Source organism: Pimephales promelas, chromosome 6 (genome assembly GCF_988280905.1).
Source record: "Pimephales promelas chromosome 6, fPimPro1.hap1.1, whole genome shotgun sequence".
Lineage (NCBI taxonomy): Eukaryota > Metazoa > Chordata > Actinopteri > Cypriniformes > Leuciscidae > Pimephales > Pimephales promelas.
In genome coordinates, this window is record NC_142774.1 from 37,887,105 (window position 1) to 37,912,525 (window position 25,421).

General features: G+C 36.4%; 1 protein-coding gene across 2 annotated transcripts in view; it reads left to right on the plus strand.

Moving 5' to 3' along the window:
- Window positions 1–1,352: 1,352 nt before the first annotated feature.
- Window positions 1,353–25,421, plus strand: part of pard3ba (par-3 family cell polarity regulator beta a) — a 178,028-nt gene continuing 153,959 nt past the window's right edge. For both annotated transcript variants that reach the window (XM_039648339.2, XM_039648340.2), the window contains exons 1-2: window positions 1,353–1,779; window positions 12,709–12,810. In XM_039648339.2, the coding sequence (XP_039504273.2) occupies window positions 1,663–1,779; window positions 12,709–12,810 (219 nt within the window). In that variant the 5' untranslated portion in view covers window positions 1,353–1,662. The remainder of the gene's footprint in view (window positions 1,780–12,708; window positions 12,811–25,421) is intronic.

Below are 25,421 nucleotides of genomic sequence, written 5' to 3' on the forward strand. Positions count from 1 at the left end.
TTCAATCAAACTGTGGGAATAATAAAGCTGTCACATCACTATCTTCATGTATATGGCTGATGAGAAGGGTGTAGAAGAAGGTTGGAGAGGTTGATAGTGTAATTGGGTCAATGAAACACTAGGGACACACAATAGTCCTCTGATAATAGCCCATTGTCACTGGAATATGTAGTTGCAAAGTAAGGCCTGGGGACTGTGAACTAATATTTCAAACAGGAAGTAAGGAAGTCTTCTTTAATTTAGATGCACTTTGTACATGTAATTTACACCCACAGGCTAGTCATTAATCTTTTTACTTCATGCAGTGAACATTCTCAGGGTATCTTTCCTTTTTAAGGAGTAGTTCCCTTTAAAAAACTTTTGCTGATAATTTACTCACCCCCATGTCATCCAAGATGTCCACGTCTTTCTTTCTTCAGTCGAAAAGAAATTAAGGTTTTTAATGAAAACATTCCAGGATTTTCTCCGACTTTATAGGGAACCAAACGGTTCAATGTCCAAATGAGAGTTTCAGTGCAGCTTCAAAGGGCTTTAAAGGACACCAGACGATGAATAAGGGTCTTGTACCCTTCGAGTCATGACTCGAAAAAAGATTTGTTAATTTTGATGAACGCGTTTGAACAGGAGAGTTACGAACGTGCATCACAGAAGGCGAGCGTTTGTGCTTATAAAACTTAAACTTTGTTATTTATTTTTGAAATGAGCGATCGTTTCACTAGATAAGACGCTTATTCATCGTCTGGTATCGGTTAAAGCTCTTTGAAGCTGCACTGAAACTCACATTTGGACCTTGAACCGTTTGGTTCCCATTGAAGTCCATTATATGGAGAAATTCCTGGAATGTTTTCATCAAAAACCTTAATTTCTTTTCGACTGAAGAAAGAAAGACATGGACATCTTGGATGACATGGGGGTGAGTAAATCATCAGCAAAAGTTTTTTTTTTAAAAGTGAACTACTCCTTTTGTAATCAATTTCTGCACAAAGTCTCTGCTGCAAAATAGCGGGAAAGGTTCATTTATAAATCTATCTATCTATCTATCTATCTATCTATCTATCTATCTATCTATCTATCTATCTATCTATCTATCTATCTATCTATCTATCTATCTATCTATCTATCATTATGATAGTTTACTTTTAGTTTAGAAACTCTCTATTCTCTATTTCTATCTTATTTTCTAATATGTGAGATTCCCTATAACTTTAGTTGGCTACTTATTCATTCTGTGTCAAGTGAGTCATTCATATCTGTAAATAGGCTACATCTTTCTCTCCGCAGTGATTATTCTAGGGAACTGAGAGTTTAAAGCTGTCTGTCAGTCAATCACGATAGTTTTGCTCTATCTGCCGCTTCCGGTTTCACTCTGGACTTCAGCGCGCGCGTGAACTCTGGAAAAAACACATCAGGACTTTTCTCTGTCATCCAGGATTGTGTCTTTCTCTTCAAAGTGTGGTTTGGGAATGTGTTTACTGGACGATTATTCCGTTCGTGGATTAATATTGCCTTACTGAAGACTTTATTTGTACACTAAAGAGAAGGAGGAACATCACCTGTAACACTTGACCAATGACACCTGTTGACTCTTCGGCGCTGGTTTTAAGAGAAACTGTGTAATAAACAAACTACGAGGATACCTGAACGTTTCATGAGCGAATTAAGATGAAAGTCACGGTCAATTTCGGGGAAACGAGGGTTGTCGTCCCGTGTAAAGACAGTTGGATGGTACGGGATTTGATCGAACAAGCCACTCAAAGATACAAGAAGATTGTTGAACAGGTAACGTGCTGTTTTTAAGTTTGAAATCGAAACACAACTAGATAAATATTAATTTATGAGTCGGATTGTTTAAATAGACTTACTTTGGCATTTTTAATCGGAATTATTTTAAAAACTACACCTGTTTATCGGGTGGCGAATCCTACTATGGCGAAGGCCTGGTTCATGAATATTAATATTAAAGCTTAACCGGGTGCGCCCTCAAGCTCATATCACGTGATCTTGATCTGTCTGTCAACGCTGCTCTTTTTCAGATTTCTGGTTATTGTTTTAAATATTCGTTATCTTTAGACATTCCTGCAATCTGATACTGTGGTAAAAGATTCGTTCTGCACCTATGATCTTTAGGTCTACACAGTATATGTCTGGGAAATTGACTTAGATTGTTAGTCCTCTGTTATCAGTGAGTTTCTCTGCACTTTTGTTTGGATTTATTACAGTTTTAAAACACACACACACACACACACACACACACACACACACACACACACACACACACACACACACACACACACACACACACACACACACACACACAAACACATTATTATTATTATTAGCCTATATAGATGCATAAATATTACACACAGTACTGGTCAAAAGTTTGAAAACATGACTATTTTTATTGTTTTTGAAAGAAGTCTCTTTGCTCATCAAGCCTGCCTTTATTTGTTCAAATATACAGAAAAAAACAGTAATATCGTGAAATATCGCAATTTAAAATAATGGTATTCTATTTTAAATATACTTTCAAATATACATTTTTTTTGATGCAAAGCTGAATTTTCAGCATCATTACTCCAGTCTCTTTTAGAAATCATCTGTATGTAGTACGTGTGCGCGCACATTATTTACAATTACTTTGAAGTTTGTTATTTGGAGTATTTGACAGCTTGGTGATTGTACAGATTGATTATTAATGTGAAAGTGTCATGCATTTATTGTAGTAAAATATTTTTAAAAGTGCACTTCTAATGGCTCAGTTATTGCACTCCAATCTTCAAGTTGTTAATATCATCATTAACTTATACATAAATATGTCCCAACTATATTCCACATAAGAGTTTTTTTTTTTTAATATCAATACATGCTTATATTAGTCCTCACTGAGCATAATCACACTTTTGATAGTATAATGCTTGGTCACTGTTAACTATGCTGGTCCTTTTGTCCAGCTCCTGCAGTAAATGCCAGTTGGAATAAAGCTGGACTGATGTGATGAATACAGCCGTGTCATTAATCGCTCCCTATCTCCAAATGCAGGTGGCAGGCTGTGTTTGATTAGTTTGGCCTGGGCTCTCTGGCTGAGATGGCTGGCTTTATGGGAGGTTTTAGTATGAGGTTTTAGACTGATGGACGTTATCGGCTGAGATTGGCTCAGTCGGATGGGATGGGCCTGTGCCAGGCGTGCTGGGGTAGACGTGGGCGCTGTATCCATTCTGTCAACCCACCTCTCGGGTCTCATGCGTCACTGAAGTATTGAGCCCTTCATCTGTGATAGCGGTGCGTGATGCACTTCACCTTGCTAATTGTGCATATTCACAACAAGCAGGTTGTGTTGATGTTAGATGTAAATTTTGAAATGCAAATGTGTCTGTGGATGGATGTTTAATTTACATTTACTTTGACAGATGAGCTGTTATTAGTTTTAATGGCCGATTTACAATGATGTCAACAATGAAAACACATTATGCATTATTAATGAAGACCAGGGTCCTGTTTTGAAAATGTGACAGGATGATTACTCAAATAAGCTTCAGATTAACTCTAGTAGAGCTGCACAATTATGATTGTGACCTACTGCAGAGGATACAATACATTTGCTGCATTTATGTATTGCAGTCAAGTTTTAAATTCAAATTACAACCTAAGATGTCTATTTTAATTTCAACACTTTTTCTTTTCTGTTCTTGGTTGATGTTTGTTTAGTGTCATGTTAAATCTACTTTTGCTTAAAAAAAAAGAAGCAATTCTGGAAATCTGGCTTAAGAAAATTGTTACAGAATAGGAGAAAGTTATCATTAAATTTAAAAAAAGGTTATAAAGGCAACATTTTGTTTTCTTTAGGAAAACTGACGCACGGCACTGGTGAATCGTTTTATATATTATTAAGACCAAGAACATATGTTAAAGGGTTAGGCTAGTTCACCCAAAAATGAATTTTTTTGTCATTAATGTAATGACACTCCCTCATGTCTTTTCAAGCCCGTAAGACCTCTGTTCATCTTCAGAACACAGTTTAAGATATTTTAGATTTAGTCTGAGAGCTTTCTGTCCCTCCGTTGAAAATGTGTACGGTATACTGTCCTTGTCCAGAAAGGTAATAAAGACATCATCAAAGTAGTCCATGTGACATGTGTGGGTTAGTTACAATGTTTTGAAGCATTGAAAATACATTTTGGTCCAAAAATAACAAAACTACTACGTCTTTATTCAGCATTGTATTGTCTTCCGGTTCTGTTGTGCATCCGCGTTCAGTGACACTGCTGACTTGTATCGGGTGCGTCCGAGCTTCGGTTACAGTCTGAGAGAGACGCACGCTGTACAAAAAAATCTTCGCCGATATATCGGCAGGCCGATATTAGACATTTTCCAAATTATCGGTATCGGCAGTTATAATGGCCAATAAATGAATATTTTGTATCATATTTTGATAATGAATATTTTACCAAAATTTGTGACTATCATGTCCAGTTTTGCTGCTGTTAAATAAGCCGAGAATGAAGCAGAATTAGCTAGTACATTATGTTGTTACAGTGTAGTCCTTTTAACTTTTGACAATGTGACTGAAGTATTTCTTTAATAACGTGTGACGGTTATAGCAATGAGACGCATCATCTCTCCTTGGCCTGTTATATTGAAAATGTATGTTTTACAATTTGTTGCGTGTTTCTGAAATAATAATTAAGAAAAAATATCGGCCGATGTATCGGATTTTAAAACCAATAAATATTTGTATCGGTATCGGACTACAAAATCCTTTATCGGTCTGGCTCTATTCGCAAACATGTCTAAGGATTTCCACACAGAGGAAGATTTGCAGTTTTTTTTTGCCCAGCTATAGCCTATTTATTTGAACCCGAATACAGGGACGCACCAGATACATTTCAGCAGCGTCACTGAATGCGTATTGACAACAGAACCGGAAGACAATATAATGCTGAATAAAGTCGTAGTTTTTGTTATTTTTGGACCAAAATGTATTTTCGATGCTTCAAAACATTGTAACTACCCCACTGATGTCACATGGACTACTTTGATGATGTCTTTATTACCTTTCTGGACAAGGACAGTATACCGTACACTTTTTCACAGGAGAAAGCTCTCTGACTAAATCTAAAATATCTTAAACTGTGATCCGAAGATGAACGGAGGTTTTACGGGCTTGTGACATAGTGATGACATAGTTTTCATTTTTGGGTGAACTAACCCTTTAAGGAAATGAAAAAAAACTACATTTTGGTTTTATGTATAGACGGGGTCGTAACAATGTTGATGTTGGTTTAAATGCTTCTTAAAATATAGTTAGTAGTCTGTCTACCCCCAAAACCAATCCTAAGAATACTGCATTAAAAGTGTCCGTCCCACTCAGTGATGTTTGCGTGTCTAGCAAGATCTTACTGACTGGTTGCAGATTAACTGACATGTGAGGAAAACCGCTTTATTGTCCTGCCATAGCTGGGCTCTGCCGGGCCGCTGCTAACCTCTGAGGGTTGCTGGAGAGCTGACTTGGCAGGCAGTGCTGCTGAGATCACTACACACGGCACACTTCCAAGAGCACAAAGCCATCGGTGTCAGCAGCCATCCCTACAACAAATTGCCTCGGATTTAAATGTCACAATGGGTATGCAATATAGAGCCCTATAGGACTGTTCCTATTTGCTGAAAACTGACCCTATTTACTTTCTGAAGGGGTCATACTTTCTGAAATGACATGATATTTTTATTTTACTATGTTCCTTGAGGTTCACTTATGTTAAAGTTTTTTTTTTTTTTTTTTGCACAAAAATATGCAGAAAAACAATTACTTTCAACCTTCGGATTGATAGGGACGCTAACGATTCATCAACGATCAATTAATTGTCGATAATAATTTAATCGATAAAACTCATTAGAGTGCATAGTTTTGATATGCAAAACACGGGCTGCAAACATGCAAGAAAATTGAGCGCACCATGTTTACATATTCTAAATGTATTAATATCTTCAAGCTATGCAATGATTAGTCTGCCATTTAATTCGAAACAGGCTAGTTAACCAAGGGTCCAAAAAAAAATTCCAAACAAGCGATTTTACTGAGCAAGAACTACTTGTGTACTTTACACGTTTCCAGTAATTTTCCCTTAACAAAATATATCTTAATAGAAAATGTATTTCTTAGTATGTGTTCATTGTTTCAAATCATGGAACGGGGTTGTTGCCTGACTTGTCACGTATCTTCGGCACTTCGGTTTGCAGTGAACGGTGCAATATTAATAATATTACAATATTAATAATATGTTTTGTCTCTTAGAAACATACATTTGACAGTAGTAGTACCTTGAGTTAGGATGCAGATGGATTTATGTCCATTAACACAAACGGTAGCATCTGTAATAATTGTAACAACCTCATTATTATATGGTAAAATTTAAATATTTTGATTGTTTGAGATTTATTAAATTGAAACCTTGGTCCTCCATATAGTAGCATACATTTATCTTAGGTCTGTCAAACGATTAATCCCGATTAATCGCATCCAAAATAAAAGTTTGTGTTTACATAATATATGTGTTATGTAACACATATATGGAGGAAGTGAAAAATATATATGTGAGTGCACTGTGTATAATTATTTTGTATAGAAATAAATACACACACATGCATGTATATTTAAGTAAAAAATATTATTTATATATAAAATATATTTATATATAATATAAATGATGTATAAATCTATATACAGTACAGTCACTATACAAGCATGTGTGCATGGTAACAGCTAGTTAGTCATACTGGCTCTTACAACACAATCTTAATTTAATGGCTTTGTTTAAGCAACTGCCCTCAGATTATGACGGTAAAATGGGTTGCAAATTTTAAAGCGGTTATTAGCCATAATTGATTAATGACTTCAAGATTGAAGCAAATTATTGTGCATTCATGATTGCGAAATGCAAGTCTTTTGGGTCGATTTATCAAAAAATATAAGTGTTATCACTTATAAAATCACTCTTCTCAATAAATTTGAGGTATTTTATCACAAAGTGTTCTGGATGAATTACATGCTGACATTTCATATGCATAAGGGATGTGTTCAGATAGAATATTAATAACCCATCAGTATATACACCTTAGTAATCATAATATGCTTGCCTTTACAAAAAAACAACGCTAATTAAAGGTTGTAGCTGTGAGGAATCATTTACAGTTAGTGCATGTAGAATAACTTCTCAGTTCTCATATGGAGAGGCTGATTACTGTGTGTTTGACATTTGAGACCAAACAACTTCCTGCTGTTTAATCACAGGTAATTGGATCTTGTATTTTCGGATTTCTCATTGTGTTGTATGGATTTCATGGGAGAAAAAACTAAAAGACAATAAATCACTGGAAAATTCAGAATTTAGTTTGTTAAAATTAGAGATAGTGATAGTAAACAAAATAATGTGATTTATTAGATGTTCTGACAAAATTCAATGACTCATTCATAAAGACATTATTGGATGAATCCGCATTTTTGAACTAATCTTGAATAAATGACAACCATAAAGATGTAATCGATACAATCTTTATTTGAAGCGTCAAGTTATTTTCATATCCGAATTAGAAACGTTTATTCCAGTACTTCTGTGATAATTCAAATAATTGTAATAGTGTCATAACTATACGATATATGATAGCATTCTCTGGATCAGCAAATTTGTTTACTGTGATCATAATTCCACGAAATAGTCCGTAGCTTCTCACTTATATTAATTTGTTTCTTCTTGTCGTTACCAAGATGTATGTTAATGATAATGAATCTGTACTAATATTACAGGTTGTTTTGGTGTGGGAAGCTTTAAATGTCTAAAGTGTTACGGGAGTTTGTGTGTGTAAAATGCACCAGGTGTGTTGTTCATCCAAAGCAAATGTTTCTCAGATGGTTTCGTGAAGCTGAAAACAGTCCCAGCAGACATATCTGCCTAAACAGCATGAACACTTTTCCACACCAGCAGGGTGGACGCAAACGGCTGCTTCCTGTTGAGTCTGAAGCAGAGAAAGCGCCTTCACAAAAAATATCAGTGTGTGTTAATCTGGGTTGAATTGAGAGTCACTGTTTCATTCTGGATAGGGGGAACTGCCTCTTTCAGTATCTGATGGTATCAGCTTCCGTTTTAACATGTTTTCGGAGGGTTGAAACTGTATTTTGAGCAAATATAGAGGTTTGGATGCTTGTGAATAGATTGAGCATTTAGTTTCCATTGAACTTCAGAATATTTGCTTGTGTGTAAAAAGAAACTCAGACATCCCTCCTCTCCACGAATCTCACACGGATTGATTGCGGCTGGCTGACACCTGCAAATTATATGCATGTACAATTTCCCAGGAATATCAAGCTAGCAAGGGTGATGCGATCACAAGTGGTCAGCCAAGAAACATTAGTTTAATTACTCTTGGTGCAAAAATATATTAGTCTTGGGTGCATCAATCTATCTATCACAGATCATTCACAGTTTTGAGCAAACTTCTTTTAGGTTTCTATTCTATATTGCACATGTTGAAGTTCACAATGATAGAACATTTAATGCAGTTTTCACCAAAAACAGTTTAGTTGTCTGCTGTTTAACATTCAGAATGACTGGGTGACATGGAGATTTTAGCATTTTCCGTCATGCGTGTCAACAGTTTGATTGAAGTTTCTGCTGAAAAAAAGGCGTTGACCTGGATCTGTTTTGTCATCATGCGTTTCTAGCCAAACACGTTCTTTTAAACCATTGTAGCATTTTTTTTTCTTCCCCAACCCAAGTTGAAAAGTTGTTCGGCGAGTTTGTTTTGTAATGAGCTGATGGTATTCAAACTATGAAAACTGACTTATCTTATCTGGTTACATGTGTACACACGATTGTATGCATTCCCACCGTACATTTTCAAGTTCTCATTCGTCTTGTCAAGGTCAATAAGGAAATTCATTGCAGCCATTTGAGACTTTGTGAAGGATTATTACAATTTAAAATAATTTGTTTCTATATATTATAAAATAAAATGAATTTTCAGCATCATTACTCCAGTCTTCAGTGTCACATGGTCCTTCAGAAATCATTCTAATATGCTGATTTTCTGCACAAGAAACATGTATTATCAATGTTGAAAACACTCATGCTTTTTAATATTTTTGTGCAAGCATGATCATTTTTTTTCAGGATTCTTCGTACAGAACGTTTGGAAGAACAGCATTCATTTAAAATAGAAATCTTCTAATTACTGTGAATGTTAATCAATTTACTGCATCCTTGCTGAATAAAAGTATTAATTTCATTCTTTAAGAAAAATTGTACTGACCCCAAACCTTTGAACAGTAGTGCATGTATGTGTATTTTTTTGTAAATAGTTTAAGTTGTCACGCTGTGGTTAATGGTAATGTGGTTAGTAGTAATTCTTGTTTTGTGTACCTTAAAGGGTAATTCCACCGGTGGAGACATGAATATGTATAGTATTGAAAGTGGGTCATATATGTAGTAGAATAGGATCATAAATTTCTAATTTGGGTCCTTCTTGGCCAATCAAAGGCAGAAAATGACTTTTTAGTGCTTGTGGATTGTAGACAACAATTCCCATAGTGCATTGCAATGCTCAGCTCCGCAGGCCACTCCCACTACTCCACCCATCAATGTAGACTAGAGTTGAGCTCCACTCTACGCTACCGCCTGGAAATCATTTCGCACAATGAAATCAGATAACGCACGCTAATATAATATGACGACCTAAGAGCGTCAAGGCGGCGCCCGCGCCATCAGCCAATGGATTGGCGTGATTCTATATGGGCTTCAGACAATCGCCACATTTACTCTGACGCGTAATTTTACATGTGAAATGCAGATAAACCTTGGAGCATTTTCGGTTATTACAGTTTACGTCGGAACGGTTCCCTATTGGCACCGCGTTTCGGTACCCAACCCTATCCATAATGCACCCGTCTGCATATTCAGTACCTTCGTCCATATTTTTAAAAAGTTTCTGTCGGTGAAATCAAACGCACTGGCACTGATCTGTGATTGGTCTGTTAGCGCATTAGGCCCAACCCCCTATGGGCGGGTTTGAAAGGGAGGGAACCAGTGCTTGTAGTCTTTACAGAAATCCCCCCCCCCCCTCTTACACTTCCTCCTACAATGGCGTAAAATGACGATGATTTTCTCTCATCTCAGGGGAAAATGAGAGAGTGTTGCACGTCACGACCATTCAATAGCATGACTGGATTTCTAACAATGTAAATCTTAATGCAAATGGGTGGAGTGTCCCTTTAAAGCAGTAAGGTACTCAAGGCCATGCTGAATAAAAGAAAAATGTATTTTAGCTGTAAATATATTCATAACATCGCATAGCCATAGTTTATTCCTTAATGCTATGAATCTATGTGCTCTGTGGATCATATATATCAGTCTGTGCTGTGAATGTGCTGTAAAATCAAGCCTTTCAGCAACAGGAAACACACCTTTTATTGTCATCACTTCCTTAGTTTCCATACATTCATCCACATGGAAACACAGATGGACATAAAAGCTGCTATTGTTTCCTAATCATGACTAAAGGGCTTTCTGGCTAAACAAATGTGAGTTCTTTCAGCCAGCATGTCAGACGAGGGCGTATTTTGCATGTGTTGTTATCTTTTTATGTAATGGAGACATTCTCAAATACAGTAAGATATTAAGCATTACCCAACCGCAGTCTGTGTGTTGCAGTGATTTAAGTGGTGGTAACAACATCATGATAAAATGCTGAACAAATAATTTTAATTGGTTAGTAAATATAACCAATGACTAAGCCACGCCCCCTCCACTCACTCGGACAAACAGTCAACATTCGGGGACAGGCGCTATGGCAGCTGTCACAGTAAGAGACATTTCATTGGAGGCAATTGGTGAAAGATTATACTTTATATCATCTCGAAGTCACCTAAAGGGCCTCATTGGAGGGTTATATTAATAATTTTATTGTTGAGAAGGTCGATGAAAAGCTTCAGCCCCAGGCAAAAATGTACAGGTCACAGTGTAAACATGATAAACCGCATATCGTTGCCATCACCGTTTGGTGCTACAGTTAGGGTTGGGTATCGTTTGAATTTGAACGATTCTGATTCCGATTCCGATTCCTTGTTTCGATTCCGGTTCCTAACGATTCTCGATTCCGATTCTTTTAAGAGGCAGGGTCAAAAAAGTTTAGCTAACCTTGCTAACCAACGGTCTTTCTGAAGGAAATAATCCTTTCTGAAGGAAATACTCCTTCTGTAAAAATACTCCTTTTGTCACAAATTTTGCATTTTGCCGAGATTTCGTTATTTTTAGAAAAGTGAAGCCACACTTTGGACCGCCGACGTAAGCTACTCATGTTCGACTCGCGCGGTTATGCTAACACTTCCGGTAGACGCTTCTTCGTTGGTGTTGTTCAGCGGTTTCTTCTTCCGGTCGGCGGACTGTGAATATCGAAACTAGGAATCGAAAGTTTAACTTTTGAACGATTCCGGGAAAAACGAAAAGTTAGTCCCGGTTCCAATCGATACTCGATTCTCGATACCCAACCTACAGTATTTACATGAATCATTCAGCACAAGATTGTTAGCATTTGTTATCTTGTTATTTACAGATACGTTAAAGCTACAATGTGTAACTCTTTTAGTTTACTCTTAGCTAAAAACACTTCGTTCTTTCAAAAATATATATGCTCATTAATGTATATTTACTTCGTTCAAGTAATAAAGTATTCTCGTGAGTGTATAATATGCCATTGAAAACACATACGGGTAAGGGGTTCTAATGTCGGTCACCATGTTGCCCCTCCATCTTAGCCAAAGAGGGACATACCCGTTAATTCAAGCTTTGCCTTTTGCGTTTACGTTTGAGTTAACAATCAAGGACGAGGTCGAACTGGAAGCCATGTTAATCTTGGACTACATTGGCCACCGTAGGAGTTAAAACGAAATCGGAATTGAGAAGAACAGAAACTAATATTTACTGGATGATCATATACCTTTTCACCACTAGATGAAAAAATCACACAGTGTAGCTTTAATGAAGCTAAGTGACATGATGTATAGCGCAGCTAGAACGTTAACGTTTTCTAATGTTAGGCTAACGTTATCCTAAAGTTACGTTAGAGATTTTAAAGATAACGTTCAAATACGTTGTTGACTTAACTTAGCTCAGATGTAGACATCCTTGTTTTATTTATCCACGTTTAGTTGGTGTCGTGGTCTATCGCATAACTTAATCCAGAGCAGACTCTTATCTCGGTTGAGATGTGGCTTGGGAAAGGGTAAAAAAATACACACCATCGCCCAGCCTCTCGGGAACCTAGTGTCGGAGTTGCACGCACCCCATGCACACCGTTTGACCATTTTAAACTTAAAAAGACAAGAAAAAACGAATGAAAACTGACTAACTGCAATGCATTTCAATGGATGTGGGAGCAGAGAGTGTCTGAGTGTATTGGGTTAGCTGTGCAGCCATAGGTCAATTATTCTGTGGCTTAACCAATCAGATTTCTATCCTAATCATTTAATAATTATAAACATAACATGACATTTCTATCTGCTAATATGTTTGTATATCCTTTGATTACATAAATCATTTTTTATAGTTGTAAGAACAAAACAGCATGTTGCATGTCTAAAAACGTCCAAATTCATCTGGTTAGTCTCTGGTATTGTTGTTGAGCGGAGAACTTCACTGATGGACCTATTGTTTTCAACAGGATGGGGAATTCCTGGTACGGACGCACCATGTGGAGTACGAGGACGGGGGGATCCTGGACCCAGATGACATGCTAACAGATCTGGTGGAGGACAAAGACAAGGTACGTCTACCGTGGTACCTTATACATGAGCACTAGAGCTGGACTGAGAGATTTTACTTACTATGAACATTATCTAACATGTTTGTCACAGAAAATGTGCGGTAAACACGTTCAAATGTAGTTAAGTTTGTCTGGAAGTGTCAAATCACTTAGCTTGTCTGTAGCAGTGGTTCCTGAATGAGTTTTTAGTTTACTGAATTCAATTTTCATGATGTTTAGACAGCTTCCAAGTTCAATCTTATTATCTCTAGCAGCTGTTTGGATATTTTTAAGAACAACAACATTTTCTGACCATTAGTCGATGTCACAGACGTAGGATGTGGCCAAAAGTGAGGCAGTCTGAGTGGGTTGTTTAGTCTGTAATTAGTCTATTTTTACCAGTTTGACACATTCATTCAGGTTTTTGGACCAGCTATTAGCATTATTGGTGGGCATTATCGCATTGACAGGGTAATCAGCCAGTCACAGCAACATGGAGGCTGTACCTTCTTTCACACGACTTGTCAAGGTGACAAATAAGAGTGTAATCGACTTTATAGATCTCTAAGCTACAGTTACTAAAACTATCTTTGCAGTCTAGCAGCACGAACAAGCACAGCAAGTTATTTAAGTGTGCTAAACTGATGTTTAGCTGAGACTTGTTTAGCCTGTCCTCCCTGCCTTCAGCGGATTGGTGTACGTGCCAATGACATCATCACTATTTTAGTTTAGAACAAGTTTGGGAACATTTACTTATTTTCTGTCTGTCTTTTTGTATAACAAACTGTGAAACAATATAAACGCAGAGCCCTGACTGAATATTTTCAGCTTGTTGAATAACTACATCTGCCCAGCATAATAATAATGTTAATATTCACACCATTTGTGAGATAAATGTCCATTTTGCATAGCATAATCTCATAAATTGCAATAAATTCAAATGATAAGCCTAATAATAAGTCGCATAAATGGAACAAATTATAAAACCTTAGTCAGCTGGAGCTGAATAATTACTACTAAAATATTCATATGATATTCAGAGCAGCTTATAATGATTAAGTCGTTTTCTTTCTTTTGAATTTGGATCAGTTTATTAGGAATGTAATTGTTCTGGGGGAGAAGTTAGTGGCAGAATGTTATTGGGGACATTGGGAAATGATATGATATTCACTCGGCTTTCTAATTCTTTTGTTTTATTCATATAAACCCTGTGGTTTTGTTGTATTAAGTATAACTTACAAATCTGCAGATGTTAACACGAGGACGCATGGAAATTTAGCACACGTGCATATTATAGGGTGTATAATATGTGTATAATACGTGCATATTATAGGGTGTCAACTATTGATTAAGTCATTCATAATTTATTAAAATTACTAGGGCTGTCAAACCGCGATTAATCGCATCCAAACCTGTCAAACCGTGACTAATCGCAATTAATCACATCCAAAATAAAAGTTTGTGTTTACATAATATATGTGGGTGCACTGTGTATAATTATTTTGCGTATATATGTGTATATATATATATATATATATATATATATATATATATATACTGTATATATTAGGGCTGTGCAAAAATTAATTGCGATTAATCGCATGCAAAATAAAAGTCTGTGTTTACATCATATATGTGTGTGTGCTGTATATAATTATTTTGTATATATAAATACCTATGCATGCATGTATATATTTAAGAATTATTTGCGCTTAAAGTCTGTATATATATATATATATATATATACATAATCTATATTATATAAATATAAATATTTTTTATATGAATAACACATTTTCTTAAATATATATGCATGTGTGTGTATTTATATATAAAAAAATAATTATATACAGCACACACAAATATATTATGTAAACACAGACTTTTATTTTGGATGCGATTAATCGCAATTAATTTTTGCACAGACCTAATATATATATATATATATATATATATATATATATACACACACATGCATGTTTATTTAAGAAAAAAAATATTTATATACAACATATTTATATTTTATATATAATATAAATTGTATATAAATCTATATACAGTATATATACATAAAATATTTCTTAAATATATACAAACATGTGTGTATATATATTTATATTTATATATATATAAAATAATTTTACACAGATAGTACACCCACATATATTATTTAAACACAAACTTTTATTTTGGATGCGATTAATTGCGATTAATCGTTTTAACAGCCCTAGAAATTGCATTGTTACTGGTGCCAGGGAGTTACTTTGCAATTTCTAAGGTGTTTTGTGTGTGTGTGTGTATTTTAAGCATTTTGCTATGCCCTTGTTAGGATGTCCTTGGTAGTTGGTTGCTTTTGTAGTCTCTAGATGTTTCATGTAAACTAGTGGGATTTGTTCACCCATTTTATTGTCCAGGTGAAAATAATTTGTAAATCACTTACAGTAAGTAATAAACCAACTCTGTTTTGAGATGTCATTCATGTCTGTAGCACGGATGGTGCTGGCCGAACTGTGTGCTGAGGTTTAATACTTAGGCCCAGATTTACTAAACAGGGCAATTTAGCACGAAAAAAGCGCAGATGCAAGTTGAATGTTCTGCGCTTGATCTACAAATTACAAAACTTATCTGGACGCAGTCGGATCATTTCCATAATGAACAACATTATCCAGGAGCATGGTAAATTAGCGTCTGGTTTAAGACATGCTTTTTTGGGGTGTTAAATAATGGTGCAAACACCAGTAAATTAACTAGTGCAAACCTTAGTAAATCACCTTGCATAAATGCTCTCCTCCCCAAAATGTTGTGTCTGGAAGGGAAACTCCTACAAATGCATGCAATAAGGTCAGCCACAAAAATACCCTGTCCACGCGCTAATTTTTCACTGTGTAAATCCTGACAGTAGTTTTTTAACGGCAAAAGAGGGTTTGCGATGACGTAAATCTGTAAAGTGTTATGAGTTTGAGCAACAGTGAAAGTGATGCTTGCATTAGTGTTTTTGTTTGTTGTCTCTTAGTTTTGGAACAGAGCTGTTTTGTCTCCAATAAAACAGATTATTGGCAAACGTTCTGGCGTTAAATTTAGGCTTAATAGGAAATGAGAGACCTTTTTCTCTTTAGCTCGCTGCTATCGATTCCTGAACGATATTGCGTTCTAAACGCATTTTTCTTTTTCTTCCTGAAAGTGTTTTCCCTCCATTTAGACTGAAAAACCATTCTTGCGAACTCATTTTTCACACTGACCGGGCCCATTATTGCCCATTATGCAGTCAAGCGGCTTTCGTCTCCGTTATAATAATCTTTATCATCCTTTGGAAACATTCCACCGAGGCGAGGTCTCACCGTTAGTGGCGCATGCTAATCAACTTTAATGCAAAGCCAGTGCGAGGGAGTCACAACATCTTCATTAGACCGTTCTTCACCTCCAACGGAGGTTGATTAGGGTGAAGTTGCCATGGCGATGGAATCAGATTACGGCCCCACCCCTGCTCTGATGCACATTAACCCCCAGCAGGAAATGATGGCGCTTGGCTTGACCCCCGGGCCCGGCCCATGAATATTCAGCGCGGGATGATGAATGACGTTAATGCGTAGAGTTGCTGTAGTCGGCCCCCGGTGGACTCTGGGAGACGGAGAGGTCATGCTAGGAGGACTTGCCACACTGTTTCCTTCAGTCAATTAAACGATTAATCACTCTAGTTCTTCTCTTTTAAATGTAGGACTCTGTTTTCATGGCGGTATTGTGAACTTGCACAAATTTTGAGTTGATTATGATGTTCTTTGGTGTCTCCTTGAGTGGGTAGAGGTCTGAATGTGATTATTCATCCAAAAATCTTTTTCATTTACTTGCCTTCATTCATGTTGGAGTAAATCTGGTTGTGGATGATTTTCTTTTTCCAGCGGAATATAAAATGAGTTCACTAACATAATCTCTGAACTTGTTTTTCACACAGTGAAAGTGAAAAATAAAAATCTAGTAGGTTGTCTAGCCCTTGATAACCTATGATTTCTCTTAAACATATTGGCATGTCATCATTTGTTTGGTGTAAATGTTCATATTAGGGCTGTCAAATGATTAATAGCGATTAATCACATCAAAAATAAAAGTTTGTGTTTACATAATATATGTGGGTGCACTTTGTATAATTATTTTGTGTGTATATATATATATATATATATATATATATATAAATACACACACATGCATGTATATTTAAGAAAAAAAAGTATATATAAAATATCTATATATAATATAAATTATATATAAATCAAATATATACAAGCATGTGTGTGTGTGTATTTATAAATATATACAACATAATTATACACAGTGCACCCACATATATTATGTAAACACAAACTTTTATTTTGAATGCGATTAATCGTGATTAATCGCTTGACAGCCCTAGGTCATATATTCATTATTCATTCATTTTATCATGGTGCCATGTATTTTATGTGATTCGATGAATATTGAATTTTTTTTTTCATTTTCATACATAAATGTTCTGTATTGGTTCAACAGACTTGGGATTTAGTCATATGCACTAATTTTGTAATACTTTTATAGAGTTGTTTTAGAGCTCAGCAACTCCTATTCACTGTCATTGTGCAAAATAGCTCTTTTTGTGCTCCACTGAATAAAAAACACATCATGGTGATTTGGTCAATGGCAGAATTTCATTGTTGGATAACTTTTCACATAAATAAGCACTTATTTTAAAGAAAATCAACACAAATATATGAACAAATCTGTTTTTTAAATTGATAAAGAAGAAACTTCCTTGTTCACTTTTATTCACCAAGTGATTGGACGATGTTGATTTTCTTAAATTGATAAATTGGTATAACACAATTTCTAAGGTAAAACCACTTCTAAGGTTACTCCTACTTGGGTTTTTTTGGATATTATTGAATTACTCCCCCAACCACATTCTGCATTCATTAAACTGCCGTCAGCCTCCAAAGACAAATGTTCAGAGTACAATGTCAATAATACCTGATATCCTGCGATATCATCAAACTGACCATAAAGGATTCCTCACCCACCTTCATGAGCTTATCGTCATGCTTTCAACCCGCTTGTCTTTTTGCCTCATGCCCATAATCAGCCACTCCAGATGATGAATGGTGATTATGTGTGTATGTGTGTGTTTCTTTGAGCTCACTGATAATGACCTAAATCCCCTACTACACCCTATGATAACAGGGCACTTTACTTTCCCAAGATCCGCATTACCTGTACAGCCCTGTCATTCACTTCCACTCACTGTCACCCACTGATGCATTATGGGTCTGTCCCTGTGTGCTCATGCTGTCACAGCAGCCCATCAGTATGGGCAGGTTAACAGCCATAGAGAGGAGAGTTTTATTCAGCATCAAGTCAGGAAAAAATGTAGGGCCTAATTTACGGCCCTATGATTTCCGCGACTTTATTTAAACTTATATAAACTAATATAATTTATATTACTGGACAGGACAGTTTAAACAGCTCATAACCATATTTTGTTGTTACTTGAAGAGTGCAGTGTTATGTTGCATCATGCAATATTTGTCCTGAAAAGGCTACTGAGTAAATGTCTGTATTATATCAATAAATTTAAGGTCATTCCTGATTTATTTATTTATTTTAATACATTTTAATCATTAACTTTAAAAGCACACTCTTTTTACGAATAAAATAACAGTCAAGGTTAAAATTAAAACGGATAAAATGGAATTTGGGAAAAAATAAAACGGATTTCATAGGGTCCTATTTTGGACCAATCGTTTGTCATTTTTAGGATTCTCTAACATCTTACTTTGATGAACTGAAATTTGCTCACCGAATATTATTATTTGATTTAATTTGTCATGTTCAGTTGTTCTTTGTAATGGGATAGTATTGGAATAACAGTATATTAGAATTATGTAAAATTAATGCACTTTCTATTTTCATTTTCATATTTTTGGTGATCAGACATGGTTCATTTTACTTAGTATGAATAAAATGATTCTCTTGGTGAGAATGTTTTGGTAGTTTTTATACACTATACCATATAAAAGTCTGGGTTGTCAGCAAGGCTGCATTTATTTGATCTTAAATAAAAACAGCAATATTGTGAAATATTACAACCTATTTTCTATTTTACTACATTTTAAAATGTCGTTTATTACTGTCATGCAAAGCATCATTACTCTAGTCTTCAGTGTCACATGATCCTTCAGAAATCATTCTAATATGATGATTTTCTGCTGAAGAAACATGTCTTCTGTTTGTGGAAACGGTGGTAATAAAAAAAAATGTAAATGCATTTATTTGAAATAGAAATCTTTTTTTTTAACACACACACGCACGCGTCCATACATTCATGATCTTTCTGTTTTTTTTTACTAAAGAAAAAAATCGTACTGACCCCAAACTTTGAACACTAGTATACTTTTAGTATTGTTAAGTTAAAGTTCTGCAACATTAATATTTATGGCATGCTGGGCAGTCTCATTGCTTCTTGTTAATCAAACTAAACGACCTGTTGCTCTTTTAGGTTTGAGGTTCTACAGTCATATAGTGTATTCAACATGCACTTTAAAATAAAAAAAAAACAAAAAACAACTAATTCTCAAAATCTCATTAACAGTTTTGTGAGGGGAAAACGGTGAAATTCGCTATTAAAAAGTAAAGAAAGAACGTGCGAGAGAATAAAAGGCAGCTTTGTCAGATGTCTGTTTGACTCATTTTAATGAACTTCAATGATAATTCAGATCCTTCTGTTTTAACTGTGCAATTTACCAGCTCTGGATTCCTTGCATACTTCTGATTATTTATAAATATTTCCCCCCCTATTTTAATTGTTTTTTTTTTTCTCTCTAACTCACGGTCATCTTTGTGATGTTTTGGACCTTGTAAGGAGGCCTAATGAATTTGCCATGCTAATTAGCACATATTTCAAAAGCTAATTCAGAATAAACAACTAAGTAATTGGCGTTATTGCAGACTGCAAATTAATATGCAGATTGTGGTGTGTCTCTGGGTCACAAACATTTAAAATATATAGAGGGCCAGCATGAATGCTAAGTCAATAGTTGGCGTCAGTGGCATCCAGCTAATTTTGAAATGCATTTGTCTTTTTTTCATTTCACGTCTGGCGTCATTGTGAGAACGATCATGCTTGCTGAATAGAGCCTGATTGCTCAAGCTGAGCGTTTAACTACTGCGCTTTTCTCAATTTGCCAGCATAGTTAAGGACTATTCAGCTAATATGAGCCGCGGGTTCATTCGATTACATTTCAAATGCAGAAGGATGATTCTAATAAAAAAAAATCTCATAATATATGAAGAATTTGATTGATTAAGGCTATTCAGAAACTGGGGAAATAGCTGTGGGAACTCATTTTCACTGATGAACAAAACAGCCGTGATTTCGTGCCCCGATTTGATGCCCCAAAATCGCAGTTTCAGAAGCATTCAGGAGTGAATAGAATTGTGTAAACTGATATTCTCTGTAAATGTATTCGTGTGAGTTGATGGTCAATGATCTGATGTATTTCCTCCAGCTTTTTTGGCCTTACTTTTTAAAGTTAGAATTTAATGTCTTGTGTAAGTTTTTTTTTTTTTATGTTTATGTGCATCTTTTTATTCCTGTGCTGCATTTACATCTTACTGGTCATGTTTTTGTGTGTGCTGCTGCCAGGGCTGCCAGCGGGTCAAGTAGGACCCGGGTGGAGGGGTTACATTGGTGCCGTGACCCGGATTCAAAGCCTGCTCGGAGCGGGGCAAGTAGGACCCTAGTTGAGGGGTTACATTGGTGCCGTGACCCGGATTCGAGGCCTACTCGGAGTGGGTCGAGTAGGACCCGGGTGGAGGGGTTACATTGGTGCCATGACCCGGATTCGAGGCCTGCTCGGAGCGGGTCAAGTAGGACCCGGGTGGAGGGGTTACATTGGTGCCGTGACCCGGATTTGAGGTCCGCTCAGAGCGGGTCGAGTAGGACCCTAGTAGAGGGGTTACATTGGTGCCGTGACCCGGATTCGAGGCCTACTCGGAGCGGGTCAAGTAGGACCCGGGTGGAGGGGTTACATTGGTGCCGTGACCCGGATTCAAAGCCTGCTCGGAGCGGGGCAAGTAGGACCCTAGTTGAGGGGTTACATTGGTGCCGTGACCCGGATTCGAGGCCTACTCGGAGCGGGTCGAGTAGGACCCGGGTGGAGGGGTTACATTGGTGCCATGACCCGGATTCAAAGCCTGCTCGGAGCTGGGCAAGTAGGACCCTAGTTGAGGGGTTACATTGGTGCCGTGACCCGGATTTGAGGCCTACTCGGAGCGGGTCGAGTAGGACCCTAGTTGAGGGGTTACATTGGTGCCGTGACCCGGATTCAAAGCCTGCTCGGAGCGGGTCGAGTAGGACCCTAGTGGAGGGGTTACATTGGTGCCGTGACCCGGATTCGAGGCCTGTTCGGAGCGGGTCAAGTAGGACCCTAGTGGAGGGGTTACATTGGTGCCATGACCCTGATTTGAGGCCCGCTCGGAGCGGGTCAAGTAGGACCCTAGTGGAGGGGGTTACATTGGTGCCGTGACCCGGATTCGAGGCCCGCTCGGAGCGGGTCAAGTAGGACCCTAGTTGAGGGGTTACATTGGTGCCGTGACCCGGATTTGAGGCCCGCTCGGAGCGGGTCGAGTAGGACCCGGGTGGAGGGGTTACACTGCAGTGATGATGTGTTTTTGTAGGCCAAACCAGAATTTAACAAAAACCTGATAGGATTTTTCCCCATTGGCTGGTGGTATTGCAGAAATAAGCTGTGTGACTAACACAAGTTTATGATTCTTACATGTTTTATTTATCATGATAATCTTCACAAATGGACACCACTTTTATGAATTTCGAAGCCTAAATGCAATCGTCAGAAGTCTTAATGTAGGATATGAACTGATTACATCACAGGCGCATGACTTCAACTTAATTCTTTATTTAAAAAAAAAATAAAACCCTGAAAGTTTGAGTTATAATAGTTTGCAAGAGCGTGATTATAAACACAATTGCTAAGCAGTAGGTTTCCCATGACACTAAATATTAATATTCATTGTAGTTGTGATGGGTGGGCTGATGCTGTCACTTTGCATTTCTAAGAGCATGAGCTGCTTTTAGTTTCGGCTTCTAATATTAGTAGAAGAAAGGAATAGCAGTATGATGCAGGTCGGATCTCATTGGGTATCCATGTATTATGCATTCTCATTTCCATGTGTTTTGCTCTAACCCAGTCTTGGAAATCAATGCTGTGAAGAGGATGATGTTCCTCAATTCTGGGAACAAAGGCTTTGATCAGAGAACTCTGTCCTTTGCCAGTAGTTGAGTTTTGAACACACTGAGAAGAGAAGCACGCTGTAATGAACTTCTCTATTTAATCACATCTTTAGCAACAAACATGAAACATGCGTCATTTAGACTGACCTCTTTCAAAGAATAGCTGATGTACAAATCAACGCTCATTCAGGCGTTCATTGTTGGGGCTTGAGAACTCCATTTGCATTGATATTTTGATATTTTTTCTAATTTGCTTGATCATTTGCAACTTGTGTATTACTATAGTGTTTTTGTATAAATATTACTGTGTAAGTATTGTGATTCATTGATGGTAATATCAACTGCTAATGCCATTATGCTGTTCGATGACCTTAGGGATGCAGTGAGTGCACCATATGGTTATTGTTGAAAAATATATTGGTACAGATTTGAATATTTAGTTGTTTCTGTTTATTTAATTTTTTAGACCTCAATAGATTATAGTAAAGATTTAATATTTGAAGAGGAATGGAGATTTATTTTATTTTATTTTATTTTATTTTATTTTATTTTATTTTATTTTATTTTATTTTATTTTATTTTATTTTATTTTATTTTATTTTATTTTATTTTATTTTATTTTATTTCTGTTGACATTGCCAGTAGAGAGTTAAGTACATCTGGTTTTTTTTTTTTTTTATTTTTTTTTTTTACTTTTTTCTGTTTTATTAAAGTAATTATTGTGTAAAATGAGCATTCATTACATTTTAGCAGTTTTTTTCTTTTTTTTTTTGTAAATTATATTTGATAATATTATATAATCAGCATTTACATATCAGCTATGTTTATTTCAGTATCAGTTTTAAAAGCAGGGTTTTTCCTGAAAATATTTGGGTGGCTGCCAAATTAATCTTTGTATCACCAAAAGATCATTTAATGTGATGATATCTGCCGTTCTGCAATGAGGAGTACTACTTTCAAATAGCTTTAGAAACGCTCCCGTGATTTTTTGTGTTTACACTCTGAAGAGTGTCAAAGCCAAGTTTTCTATTTCCAAGGTGTTTTTGCAGTCTTCACAGATATAGCTGTTGAGTGTGTGAACACAATGGCCAAACAGATGTTTAAGTTATTCAGAATCCGCTCAACAATGGTCAAAATGGCGGAGTTTTTGTTCACTGTTGGTTCTGCATGCTCGCAAATCCTTTCATTGTAACCAACAAAATATAAACGCAATGTCAACTAGAGATTCATTGCACATCATTGACAACTTCATGATTCTAGGATTTTTCACAAGAGTGAAGCTTTTGTACCTATTGACAGCTTCAGTGATTATAATGGAAGACATTTTTGCTCTCTTCATATGAATCATGAGTGTTAATGTTATGGCAGTGTATTTATTTTTTCCTTGACATATTTTTAGAGTAATATCATGGTATTTTTTTTTCTTCTCTAAGGGTTTCAGTGGATTATTCCCATCATCTTTTCTAGACTGTCTTATCGGTTATACATATGATGAATGAGAAATGAACTGGGACTTCCTCTGCTCATTTATGATTCCTCAACTTTCCACATTTGAAACAGTCAAAGTGTCAGTCAGACTTTGTTTTTTCAAGTCTCTACTTACTTTTGTGTTTGACAGTTTCTCTAGACTTTGCTGATGAGAACAGCCTGTTTAACAACCATTCTGTGCGTTGACGATTTCTTTCTTTCATGTGGTCAGATGGCATCATTATGGATGTATTACAGTGACCAAACCAACGGTGTTAAAATTGTAATGGCTGACCAACTTTTCATAAACTTTTATTAAAGGGATAGTTCACTTTGAAGTGAATTTTTGGTATATTTTAGCTTACCTCAAGGGCATCCGAGATGTAGGTGTCTTTGTTTTCGCAGTAGTTTCAATTTTGGTATTTTTAGGTCAAACCGTTCTTGTCTGTCAATCATATAATGGAGGTCTACGGTCACCACCTCAAAGAGCATGCACAGAGAAGTCCAAATTAAACATGATTTAATGACTCGTAAATGTAAGTACACATTGATGGCCTAAGAGATGAAACGAGCGTTTTTTTTTGTAAAAACTATATAAATACTGTTCGTTTTCTCACACAAACCGCTCGTTTCATGTCTTAGGCCATCAATGTGTACTTACATTTACGAGTCATTAAATCATGTTTAATTTGGACTTATCTGTGCATGCTCTTTGAGGTGGTGACCATAGACCTCCATTATATGACTGACAGACAAGAACGGTTTGACCTAAAAATATCAAAATTGAAACTACTGCGTATAGTTTCATACCAAAAATTAATTTCAAAGTGATCTATCCCTTTAAGAATTAAGTCATGTTCTCAATGAATGGGGATTTGTCATTTGTGAGATTAGTGTGGGGTTGGTATTTATTTAACTTTAATTAATGTGCCGACATTACGGTTTAGTTCCCTTTCTAAACTGTTAAATCCAGCGGGGCTCCACGGCGTCTTCATTAGGCCTCACACACTCAGAAACACTTGACTGACAGCTTGAGAACGTTTCTCAAATCTCAGCTCATCCTCTTCACTGATAATTTGCTAACACTTCACATAAGAGACAAGTCACACATATCAGCGCTCCTCGCGCAGAGGTTAGCAAGCCAACCACGGCGAATACAACTAATAAAACGCATTGTGCAAAACGCTCGGCTGCAATTAAAAATCGTAAACCCGCACCTGGGTCCTTGCCCCGTCGACCAATCAGCAGTCATCACACCCTTCATTATTATTATTATCAATTTCCACAGGCGTTCGCTACTAATTAATTGTCTTAACGAATGGGCCTTTCTTGATGAGATAGTAATGAGTCTCAATAGCCCTCTTGAAACAGACGTGGTTTGTCTGGGCTGGATACACACGCTTATCAGATACATGCTGTCACCACCTATTTCTCGGAGAACGTCTCAAAGCATTGATGGATTGTAATTGTTTGTGTCTCATGGTTTAGCATAAAGTAATGGCTTTTATTAGAGATGATATATTGCACTGGAACAAGGCTTCTTTCTGAGGCAACTTCATTTTTTTTATTATGCAAATTGCTTATATGTTCTTCTGAAAGGTGTATACTCGCGTTTCTAAAGTTTAAGGCATCAGCCTGCCCAAAAGACCACATTTACAAGAATGCATCATGTGATCTGATTTTATTATACCAAATATGTTCTGTAAAATCTAAACATTTTCTGTGGACAGTTAAAAGTCAACATGTTGCTTGTAATACATTTTACTAAATTTTTGTGTGAAAGAAGATATGTAAGAAAAATTATATGGTGGGACTTTTTTAGGAGTTTTAGGATTTAAGAGATATCTCTAAATGACAGGTGGCTTTATCTATATATTTGATATTTGATATT